General features: G+C 31.5%; 1 protein-coding gene and 1 long non-coding RNA gene across 2 annotated transcripts in view; both read right to left on the reverse strand.

The window, feature by feature from the left end:
• Nucleotides 1-2,986, reverse strand: part of LOC105037700 (probable mannitol dehydrogenase) — a 5,632-nt gene extending 2,646 nt beyond the window's left edge. The window contains 1 exon segment of the mRNA XM_073249371.1: nt 2,760-2,986. Within this exon segment, the coding sequence (XP_073105472.1) occupies nt 2,760-2,881 (122 nt within the window). The 5' untranslated portion in view covers nt 2,882-2,986.
• A 3,132-nt stretch (nt 2,987-6,118) lies between these two features.
• Nucleotides 6,119-7,402, reverse strand: LOC140854043 (uncharacterized). Its single transcript, XR_012137174.1, has 3 exons — nt 7,002-7,402; nt 6,798-6,916; nt 6,119-6,723 (listed from the first exon to the last, which is right to left on the reverse strand). It is a non-coding gene; the product is annotated as an uncharacterized lncRNA (long non-coding RNA).
• Nucleotides 7,403-12,841: the final 5,439 nt, after the last annotated feature.

Here is a 12,841-nt window from a genome sequence, read left to right on the forward strand (position 1 = left end):
CAATCCAGATACTTAGCCACCATGTTTCATCAGATGACTTCCCCGTAATATTTTAATCTTAAAAAGCAAACTACCCATGCATTCACTTTCTTCAGTGCTCATGTTTAGTACCATATTCCATGTTTGTATGTTCAACTGGGCTATGGAATTGAAACCTAACAAACTGAACCAAGAAATGGGGCAGCAAAACCGTGGTCCTAATGAAAGATTACAGAAAATAGAAGGAACACCAGTAGAAGCCATCCATGCGGTTGCTGAACGTTAATAACAGTCAGGACATAATACATTGATGCTGCATTCAAAGCTCTGCCGGTACCACGTGAAACAGAGTAATGCACCTTATACCATCGGTCCTTCTCAAATAAAGGATTGAATCCACCAAGGCTATTGATGAATCAAGTCAAACATTTAATGCAGACAACAAATGTAGGTTTCATATGGTCAATAGCGAGGTTTTGGTCAAGCTTGTTCATACAAAAATAGAGACGACAAGACAAGATAAAATCTGGTCCACATAGACCTCAGACCTTGGTCATAAACATAACAAGTAGGCAGGTTAAGGAGTAGGTGCAAAAAGGTTTATAAACAGGGTGTAACACCTTGAATAAAACACAATAAAGTACTTAGGACATTAACCAGCATTCAAAGCTCTACATCTAAATATTCAAAAAATATGGTAAAATAATTCATATGGATAAATTTACTAAAGTGGGAGCAAATATAATTCTGGTGATCAAAATAAAAAAGTCAAAATAGCAAAACCACCAGTTCAAAATTCAGGTAAAGCTACATATGTAAAATGTCCATGCGATTAAGCATTATAATTTTCTTCTTATCCGTGAATGGACCCAACCAATACAACCAGGAAATAGATGATGGGATCATTATGCAGTATTTCAAAAGATTTGAGTTCCAATAACACTAACAGGGCAAATCTATAAATTGTGCCTTCAGAGAAAACAAGATGACAAAATATAGATCCATCACGAAATTATTGCTGCTCTCATATAAGAAGAGAAGGGATACTGACTTCTCAACCAACAATAGTGGGAGGTTGCACCACCGTACTACAATAATTATTCCTCTTGCTGAGTAGCCAAAGGCAGCTTTAACTTTCAATGGATGGTTTAACCATTAGCATCAATCTGGATAGTCTGACCATTAGAATCAATCTTTCTCTCTTTATGCCAGCATTTTCTAATGATTCTTTTTTTTTGTGTTTTTTTTGGGTTTTGGGTGGGGGGGATCAGATAAATTAAACCAAACGAGTATAAGTACATTTATGGGAATCGGCAAACAAAATATTTAACAATGGAATAGGAAGATGCATCTTAGAATCCCATAATATCGATCCTGTGTGATTGGCTACATAAAACACCATCTAATTAACTGATTAACAGCAAACTCAACCATCATTGAGAGCTCTTTGGTTTCTTTCCTTTTATTCTTTACATAAATGACAAAATTTATAAATAGAAAAAAGTTTAGCTATATATCCAAATTACCACTGGTCTCATTCATCATCAAAATCAATAATGCCGTTTCAAGTTTCCAATAATAAAGAATGGTTAAGGGAAAGAAACTGCAACTCTCCCACAAAAGACATTGATGCATTCCATCATCCAGTTATTTTTCTATTCAGCATCAACTTTTAAGGAAATATTGTTAGTATTTAAAAAAGAAAATACAATTTAGTCTATTGATAATTTACGTAGCTGCTTATATGAGTGTAGCTTAGTGCTCCCAAATGATCTTGCCCTCCTTCAGCATCAAAATAAACAATAATATTTAAAATTTATATCATAATAAATATGATTCTATGATCCAAGTAACTGCAGTTATTATTATTTAAAAGAGAAAAGGCAACTTTTTTTTTGTTATTAAATTATTATTGAATAATTGTTATAAGTTGCTATCACCTTAGTCATGGCATTTTAGGCAGGCATTCATGGCCCCCTTGACGAATGGCAAAGGAATTTCATAGCAATCTTTTGAGCCAAGGGGATCCATGTGCAAATAAAGTAAACTTCGGAAAGGTTTTTGTTCTTCAAAAAGTAAAAATAACTAATAAGTACTAGTAACAATTTTTTTATTTTCCTCTTGCGTCCAGAAGCAAGTGTAGCGCATTAGTAAGGCTCTTTTTCGCACCGAGGGCAAAGTTGGCATTTTGACCTCAAAATTAACAACAAAAACCATTAACAATGGGTTCAGAACCTTCCGGGGAAGGTCACCGGGGAAACGTAGCAGCAAACGGATGTGGTGCTGAGTGCCAGTAAGAAGCGACCGCATAAAACCACTGGGACCGCTTTCTGGTCCGTTATGCCCAAAAAAATTCGAAAAGGAAATAAAAAATTATAAATATGACAGATTAAAGAATAATTGAACATAGAAGACCTACCAATCTTTTTCTCCAAGCTTTGCTTCATTTTCAGAATATTTCCATTATTTTTCGACCTTAAAAACTATATCAATAAAATTGTCTAGAATAACATAAGCAATATAAAGGAAAAAGAAAAAAAAAAATCTCGTACCATGTTCGGACGCAGATAAAATAACAAAAAACCGGTAGAAGAAACAAATCAATCCAAATCTAAAGAAATGATACCAGAAATACTTGAGAGGAGAAAGGGAGAATCCCATGGGGTTTTCCATAACATCAACAAACCAAACTAAACTAAATAACAAAGAAGAAACAAAGAGGGAGGCAGGATTCTACTTTTAGCTCCTGTGTTCGGAGATGGAATAGAGAAGAATGATACCTTCGAGAGAAGGAGAAGGGAGAGAGGACGCCGGAGGTGTCCCTGGCCGCCCACCCGAAGGCCTTCGGGGGGTGCTCCGTTTCCGGCGATGCCTTCACTCCGTTCCCATTCACTGACGCCATTTCTTCTCGTTTCCGCAGAGACCGATGGAAGCAATGGGCTAAGAAAAGAAGGAGAGAGAGAGGATAAAAAGATTCGGAGTGAGTGGAGGAAGGGGCTCCTTTCCTATAAAATCTAATTTTTCTTATCAAAATAATATAAAAGAGAAAAATATCATTTTGGATGATATTTTCTCCCTACCACCTCATTCAATATTTTTCCATGTTGGTATCATCTAGAAAAAAAAAAAAAAATCACTTAAAAACATCATTTCGAATGACATTTTTAAAAACATCATTCAACACCATATTTCTTATTTTTCTTCGCAAAAAAAAAAAAAAATTAAAAAATAATGAGAAAAAATAAATTTTTAAATTTTAAATAAATAAAAAAATTAAAATTTTAATTTTGAATGTAATTTAAAATTTAAAAATTTGAATATATAAATCAAATAAAAAAGATAATTTTAGATGAATTTTTTTTTTAAATTAATATTTTTAAAAAAATGTCTAAAAAATTTAAAAAATTTAAAAAATAAAAAATATCATAGAAAAAGGAAAAAAAAGAAAGAAATGTGAAAGAAATGAAAACTAAAAATTTAAATTTAAAAAAATTAAAAATTTAAATTTAATTCAAAAACATCATTTCAAATTTTTGTCAAAAATATTCAAAATTTTTTTTTAAAAAAAATAAAAAGTATCATTAAAAAATCAAAATTTAAAAAAAATAAAAAAATAAGAATTAAAATTTAAAATTTAAAATTTAAAAGAAATAAAAATTTTAAAATTAATTAAAATAGAAATATCATTTCAAATTACTTTCTCAAATTTAAATTAATTTATTTAAAAAATATTCGAAAGAAATAAAAAAAATAGCATAAAAATATTTCATAAGAACAAAAAGAAATGAAAAAAATAGTAAAATTATATAATTGTAAATTTGAATAAAAAAATTAAATTTTTAATTTGAATTAAATTTTGATAAAAAAATAAATGCATAAAAAAGTGAAAAATGAGGAAAAAATATGAAACAAAGAAATTTGTAAATTAAATTTTAAAAAAAATAAGAATTTTAACTTTAATTCAAATAAAAAATATCATTTCAAATTACGTTGTCCATTTCAAAATATTTTTTAAAAAATTATCTCAAGAAAAGAAAAAAAAATTGTAAAAAAATAAAAAATACCCTAAAACAAGAAAAAAAATAGAATTGAAAAAAAATAGAAAATATAATTTTAATTGAAAAATAAAATTTTTAATTTTTAATTTTAAGAAATAAAAATTGTAATTGTAATTGAAATAAAAAATTACATTTTAAATAACTAAATTAATTTAAATATAATTGTTTAAAAAATATTTTAAATAAAGAAAAAAATACGTAATAGAATGTCAAAAAGATAAAAATGGAAGAAAACTAAAATTATAATTTCAAATTATAAAAATTATAAATTAAAAAAATATCATAAAAGAAGTAAATAAAAGAGAAAAAATAGTAATAAAATAAAAATTATAAATATAAATTAAAAAAAATAACTTTAATTTAAATTAAAAATTATCATTCAAATTACTATCCTCATTAAAAAAATTAATAAATAAAATTTAATTAAATTTATTTATTAAAAAATTATAAAAAATAATTAAACAAATTAAGAAAAAAAATAAAAAAACTAAAAAAAAGAAAAGAGAAAAAAAAAAGAAAACACTGAAGGAAATGGCGTTTTCTCCTTTTCCCCCCTTCTTCTCTCCTTCTCCCCCTTCTCCCTTCTCCCTTCTCCCTCTTCTCCCTCTTCTCCCTTCTCCGACGGCACGGCAGTGAGCTGCCTCCTCTCTCTCCCTCTTTTTCGTTGGCCGCCGGCGTCAGAGGATCGGTAAAAAAATATAAAGAATAATTTTGAATTTAAAAAAAATCTAATTTTAATTGAAATAAAAAAATCATTTCAACTTACTTTTCTCATTTAAAATTAATTTTTTTAAAAAAAAATATCAAAAAAAAATAAATTTAAAAATAAAAATTATCAGAAAGAAAGCAAAGGGATCGACTCACAAAGTGTGCCAGCCAAAAATTTTGCGTACCGTTCAGCCCTTTTAGCCATGAGTCGATTCATGGGGTCGACTTAAAAATATAAACCTATTTTTCTTACAAAATACACTTCCAAAAATATTGAAATTGCCTCCAATAGATTACACATCTTTTGTTCTTGCTCTTGAGGCTTCCGAATCAGATCTGATAAAATTATGATTTTACTCCTGAAATACAATAAATCTTTTTCCAAGCCAAAATCATTAGTAATCCCCTCAAATGCTTCGTAATCATCAAAATCAATTCAAAGAGCAACATTCGATATATTATTATTTACGTTATAATTTTTATAGTCCTTTTAACATAACTTTTTCTCTCCTAATGTTCTGAGACACGTTCGAGTATGTATATCCATATGCACAAAGCATAATATCCGATCACTTGAAATTAAATAATATAAAATAAAATCAATATTTAATATTATTAAATAGAATAAAAATATCAAACGTACAAAAAATAGTACAATAAAAATATAAAAAATACTAAATACAAATATAATAAAGACTAAGTCTCACAAGGACGTCGCAGTGCCCGTGGTAGCTTGGACCTTCTCAGGAAGGTCCTCGCCGACTGCTCCTACTGTGATGGCTCCTTGCCTATATCCGTGGAGGAGATCTGCTGATCATGCTGCTCAGGAATAACTGATGCTGTCGGATCATCTATGGACTGAGAGACCTGTTCAACTCTCTCATCTGGATACACGGATGGACCTGAAAAGAAAGTATCATACTCATGTGGCCAACTGGTACCCGATGATATTATCTGGAGGATGTAGGAAGAAGAAGGCGCTGCTATCTATGGATCAAAAGGCAGTGACATATGTGCAGCATCGAATGATGATATCTGCGAAATATGTGGTGATGGCATATGTGAAACATATGGTGACAGCGTATAACTCATATCTGGCGCTGGAACTGCTCCATACCAAGGTGTACAGCTATATGGATCAACACCAATCGCCACCAATGTTCTAGAACTTGTTCTCTCTATCTCCAGCAGTATCCGAATCCATTCGTTCTCATTAGTCGTAGATAAAGCACGACGAGCATCCAACACGAGATTCGACATAGAATCAGTCTACAAAATAAAAATAAAACAGTCAGTATAGTGTAAAATATAAAATAAAAATATAACACAAATAACATAAAGTAATTTTCGTAATCTTACCAAAAGACGCACAGTAGAACTCTCGCCCTCGTATCCAGAAATTGCATACTGAGACTGTCCAATGACTCGCACTGTAATGCTAAAAAACTAAGCCATGTAGTCATCGGTATATGAACGACCTCTCAAAATAGGATCACCATAAATAATGTGATCTCGACGTGCATCTCAAATATCGATGTACTCTGCATGTCTGATACGCCAGTCAATACGAGCTCTCCCTCGTCGATCAATACGATGAAGTCCCTGGCTGGTATCAAACTGCTCTGGGATGCTCTGAGTCTGACCAAACTGTCGTAGGACACGATCGGAAAGATGCCACTCTACCATATCAAAATAAATAAGTGGTACTCTAGCAGTCCATATATCGTGTCCAACTGTACACATCTGCGGCAGTATAGCCAATATCTCATCTGTATATGGCTCCCACAAAAACTGATATAGTTAAAATAAAAAAAATTAATAAGCTAAAATTTTAATAGATTATGAATACTGTAAAATGATATTTGTAAAAAATTTAAAATTTATCCGTCTAGATATATCAACTAATGTATCCAACTGGCACTTATAATCCCGTGCCACTCTCGTCGATACGTGATGAACGTTAAATGCAACGTTCCATCTGTTTCACAATGTATTAATATTAAAAAAATTTAAAATAATAAATTTAAAATAAAAAAAATAATATTTTGATACCTGTATCCCAATGGTCAGTCTAGTCTGAATGGAACATCAAGATCCTGCTGCTCTGATGGCATCTCGAGTAACTGTCGTCGTAATGGACTGATAGTCGGCATACGCTCCCATACCCAAATCTACAAATTTTAAAAATTAAATAGATGATATATCCAATGTAAAATATAATTAAATATTAAAAATAAAAATTTTTAATTCACATACCTGTAATAATACAAGATAACCATCAATCTCGCTCTGATCAGCATAAGAACCCCGACACATAGCTCTGTATAGGCAAGCTAGTACTGCACTGCCCAACTGAGTCGACGAGTGAAGTCTAAATCCTCTAATAATGGCAAAAATATCAACTTCATCTTATTCGATGAAGTATCGGATAATAGGACACCACCTAACAATCGCAGCACCTGACCCCTAACATACTGCTGCACCATCTCCTCTGGTGCATCATCCGTAATATGAAAATATCGATAACGATCATCCAAACACTCAATCCTGAGTCATGAATGATCGAAAAATATGCATCGGGCTCAAATCCTAGCAATCGCAAGCACAAAGCCTGCCACTCTGGAATGGTAAGCATGGGATCAACTCTGGTAATTGGATCTCCATCAACTGGTAGTCCAGTAAAGATGCTGACATCCTGTAAAGTGATGGTCGCTTCACCAAATGGAAGATGAAATGTGTGTGTCTCTGGATGCCATCTCTCAAGTAAGGCAGTAATAAGACCAACGTCCATCTGTATACGACCAATCCGATATACTTCATAAAATCTCAGATATCGTAAATAATCTAACACTCTATGTGGGATGTTCTCTGTCCTCCAGAAATCAGCATCGAATCGTCGTAGACAAAGATGTCTGGACTCTTGCAATAAAATATAACAATTACATAACATACATGACTTTTAAAATAAAAATTTAAATAGTAAATAAGATTGTAATGCTTACGCCGCCATCTAAAATAGTCTGTAATCGATGGTGCTCCTGCAATGTAAGAATACTGCTGTCTCGAGGACCGGGATACCGCGGATCGTAAGCCATAATACGCTGTCTCAAGCAATATTATCACATATGTATTAAAAAATAAGATAATATATTTTAAATTTTTTTTAAACACAATATTGTCACACAATACAACTTAAACACAAAATTCAGTTCATCTCGGGATATTAAACACGTAAATTCAAATACAATCTCACAGAAATAAATAAAACAATGACAAAAATAAATCTTCGAAGCCTTTAATTTCTTCCACTGCTTGAAGTTGAAGTATGTTGAAGTATCCTAGGATAGTGACGACGGTCATGACTCTGTTCCCTACAAATGCCACAGTGGTTCTTACTTCTTATTTGCCTATCATCCATCTCATTTTGTAGTCTCATTGACTTTGGTCTACCTTTCTGCTTGGGTTTCAAACGATGATGATCAAGAATATATTTGAACATACGTGTATGCATCCAATAATCTTCATGTGGTAATGGATTAAAATCACCGCTCCAAACATTCATATATGCTGTAATTGTATATGCATCATCCACAAAACCACTAAAATGTACAGCAATTTCTTGACACACAGCTAAAATATGTGAACATGAATATTTGTACATGCTCCACTTTCCACAAGAACATTTTCTTTCAGCTAAAGTAACAGTATAGAAATTTTCTCTACCTCGTAACCCTCCACTTGCTCTCCTCGTAAGCACTTCATATATACCTCTTTGAAGGTTGAATGCTGTTACTCGGTGCTGGTTAGCTTTAACTTGATCTTCAGCAATCTTAATTGCAACATGAGGAGTAAAAAGATTATTTAGATTCTCCTCTACATATCTCAAGGCTTGGGCATGCCTCGTATTGAAATATTTGACAAGACGATAAAATGTCATTTGAACACAAGCTGTAATTGGCACATTTCTAGCTCCTCGTAAAATACTATTAAAAATCTCCGACAAATTTGTAGTTAAGACACCATAACGCAGGCCATCATCATGTGCCAATGTCCACTTCTCCTTTTCTATCTCGAACAACCAGCTCCAAGCCTCTTCATTCACTGTTCTGATCCTACCCATGATAAAATTGAATTTGCGAATTTGATGAGCGCTTTCTGTTTGCCATACTACTCTTTTCAACTGCATATTTTTGAAATGAGTGTTGAAATTACTGCAGATATGTCTTAAACAGTATCGATGATAGGCACGTGATGGACTCCATCCAATAGACTCATCTGCGATGGTATTTAATATACCTGGACGTCTGTCAGAAATTAAGCATATTCCATTTCTATCTTTAACGATATGTGTTCTGAGCTGAAAAAGAAACCAACTCCAACTTGCAGTTATCTCCTCATCGACAATTGCGTATGCTAATAAAAATATCACATTCTCTGCATCAATGCCTGTTGCAATTAACATATGCTAATGGCCGTCTGTGGCCGGCGGCCAAGGAAAAGGGAGAGAGAGAGGAAGAGAGATAGAGAGAGAGAAAGAGGGAGAGGACGGGGTCGGGGCCCACCGCCGGCCGTCTGTGGCCGGCGGCCAAGGAAAAGGGAGAGAGAGGAAGAGAGAGAGAGAGGAAGAGGGAGAGGAGGGGGCCTGGGCCCGCCGCCGGGGTGCGGGGCCCACCGCCGGGTCGCGCGGCCCGCCGTCGGTCGTCTGTGGCCGGCGGCTAAGGAAAAGGGAGAGAGAGAGGAAGAGAGAGAGAAGAAGAGGGGAAGGAGGGGGTCGAGGCCCGCCGTCGGGGCGCACGGCTCTCCGTCGGCATGAGAGAAATGGGAAAAGAGAGAGGGGAAGAGGGAGAGAGAGAGAGAGAGGAAGAGGGAGAGAGAGGAGGCAGCTCACTGCCGTCGAGAGCTCGCCGTCGTGCCATCATGCCGCCGGAGAGACGTCGGAGAAGAGGGAGAAGAGGGAGAAGGGAGAAGGGAGAAGGAGAAGAGGGAGAAGGGAGAAGGAGAGAAGAAGGGGGGGAGAAAACGCCATTCTCTTTGGTGTTTTCTTCTTTTTTTTTTTGGTTTTTTAATTTTTTTAATTTTTTTAATTATTTTTTTTATGATTTTTTAATAAATAAATTTAATTAAATAATGAGGATAATAATTTGAATGATAATTTTTAATTTAAATTAAAATTATTTTTTTTAATTTATAATTTTTATTTTATTACCATTATTTATTTTTTTATGATTTTTTTTAAATTTTTTTTTTAAAATTTTTATCATTTGAAATTATAATTTCAGTTTTCTTCTATTTTTATCTTTTTAGCATTCTATTACGTATTCTTTTCCTTAACTTAAAATATTTTTTAAATAATTATATTTAAATTAATTTAGTTATTTAAAATGATATTTTTTATTTCAATTATAATTATAATTTTTATTTTTTAAAATTAAAAATTAAAAAATTTTGTTTTTCAATTAGAATTATAATTTCTATTTTTTTTTCAATTCTATTTTTTTCTTTTTTTTCTTTTTTAGGGTATTTTTTATTTTTTTACAATATTTTTTTTTGAGATAATTTTTTTAAAAAATAATTTGAAATGGACAACGTAATTTGAAATGATATTTTTTATTTGAATTAAAGTTAAAATTTTTATTTTTTTTAAAGTTCAATCTACAATTTTTTTTTTACATTTTTTCACATTTTTTCACATTTTTATGCATTTATTTTTTTATCAAAATTTAATTTAAATTATTTTTTTAATTCAAATTTATAATTATATAATTTTTTTATTTTTTATGTTTCTTTCTGTTTTTATGAAATTTTTTTAGGCTATTTTTTATTTTTTTAGAATATTTTTTAAATAAATTAATTTTAATTTGAGAAAGTAATTTGAAATAATATTTTTATTTCAATTAATCTTAAAAATTTTATTTCTTTTAAATTTTAAATTATAATTCTTATTTCTTTTCAATTTTTTTAAAATTTTTATTTTTTAATGGTATTTTTTATTTTTTAATTTTTTTTTGAATTTTTTTGACAAGCATTTGAAATGATGTTTTTCAATTAAATTTAAAATTTTTATTTCTTTCATATTTCTTTCTCTTTTTTATCTTTTTCTATGATATTTTTAATTTTTTAATTTCTTAAGATTTTTTTAGACATTTTTAAAAAAAATTGAAAAAAAATATTTAAATTATTTTTTTTATTTGAATTATAAATTCAAATTTTTATATTTTAAATTTCAATCAAAATTAAAATTTTAATTTATTTATTAATTTAAAATTTTAAAAATTATTTTTTTTATTCTTTCTCAATTTTTTTCTTTTTTTTTTATGAAAAAAATAGAAAACATCATTTTAAATGGCATTTCATTTTTTTTTTTTTTTGAGACGATGTCATCGTGGAAAAAAAAGGGGTGATGTGGTAGGAAGAAAATGTCATTCAAAATAATATTTTTTATATTATTTTGATAAAAAAAATTAGATTTTAAATTATTTATGTAAATAAATTTTTTTTTTTTTATTATTTTGAAAAAGAGCTCGCGGTGGAAGGGAAGAGGGTACGAGAGACGGTACCGCGAAGCCCCTCAGGGTGGCCAGCATTATATAGAGCGGGGAGCATCGCTGATGACATACTTGATGACATAAACCTGGCCCGTTTCTTGGGAAGGGGGAAATAAAATCACATGGTTAACGCATGTGGTGCTTACACGTTTCTCCGAGCTTTTGCTCGTTAATACGCTATAATTTTTTTTTTTTAAAAATACTGCTGATCAAATTCCAAACCCTACTTATTTTACCAAGCTAATATGATCGCTAGAGATTGATGTGACGTCGTCCAAAAGAGCTTAATAAAATTGATTTGTCCTTTCCATCAGTCAAACAATATCAAAATTTCAACATCCGCACGTAGATGATCATTAAATAATAATTTAAAATTCTTCATACGGTGATGCCGCTTGATTGATTATACATCTTAGATTTTGTGCAATTCATTTCCAAAGCATGCAAATATTAATAGTTGCATGAAATATCGCAGCTCGAATGCTTGCATCCAAGGCACAAAATATTATTCTCAGTCGTTAACCACTGCTACTACGAGATAAATGAAACCTAGTAACAAAGGGAGGGGAACGCGTTTGGGTCGCTGCGCTTCTCACGTTAGGTGTTCCGCGTCTCACGTCCGGCTGTAACCAGTGGCAACGCCTGGGGAACTCCACCTTCCTCCGGAATTAGCTAGTCGGATGGATGACGATGCGGGCTCACCGAATGAATGGTGGACATTTATTACCGATCGTACATGTCCCGTTAATGAATGCAGTGATGAAAAGTTGGCGTGGGAACCGTGAATCTGCCATCGGAGTGCCGGGGTCGTTGGACCGATGGTTCCAGAAGCGAGAGGGATCCAAGGATCGGGTTCGACGGGGTCAGAAACGAGGGCCACGTGGCAATTCGCTGAATCTGATTCAATCTGATTGGATTTGTAGTGTTGCTGTGCACCCGCCTCCACCGACAACCGATGTAAACTAGTTTACGTCTTATTCACGGCAAGGCATTACTGATAGCGACTTCTTGTTAGCCGTCCAATCTCTCGATGACAACCATCCAGCAGCAGAATTTTTTTCCTCATTAATATAAAAAAAAATTATTTATCTAAATAATTTAATTTTTAATACAACCATCCAGCAGCAGAATTTTTTTCCTCATTAATATAAAAAAAAATTATTTATCTAAATAATTTAATTTTTAATTTATTTATCAGATTGATACAAAATCGATAAAATATCATTTTGAATGATATTTTATGGTGATCACGTTACCTCCTATTTTTCACATAGATCATATAAAAAAAAAATTAAAAAAAATACCAAATGATATCATGTTTTTAAAAACACCATTTGGAATGACGTTTTTAAAAACGCCACTCCAAATGATATTTTTTTCTTCAAAAAAAATAGTAAAAAATAAAAAAATTAAAAATTAAATTTATAAAAAAATAAAAAATTTTAATTTAAAAAAATAAAAATTATCATTTAAAATTAGTATCTCCATTTCAAACTATCTTTTTAAAAAAAATATCTGAAAGAAATTGGTGTAAAAAAAAATTAAAAATAC

This window comes from Elaeis guineensis, chromosome 1 (genome assembly GCF_000442705.2).
Source record: "Elaeis guineensis isolate ETL-2024a chromosome 1, EG11, whole genome shotgun sequence".
Classification (NCBI taxonomy): Eukaryota; Viridiplantae; Streptophyta; class Magnoliopsida; order Arecales; family Arecaceae; genus Elaeis; species Elaeis guineensis.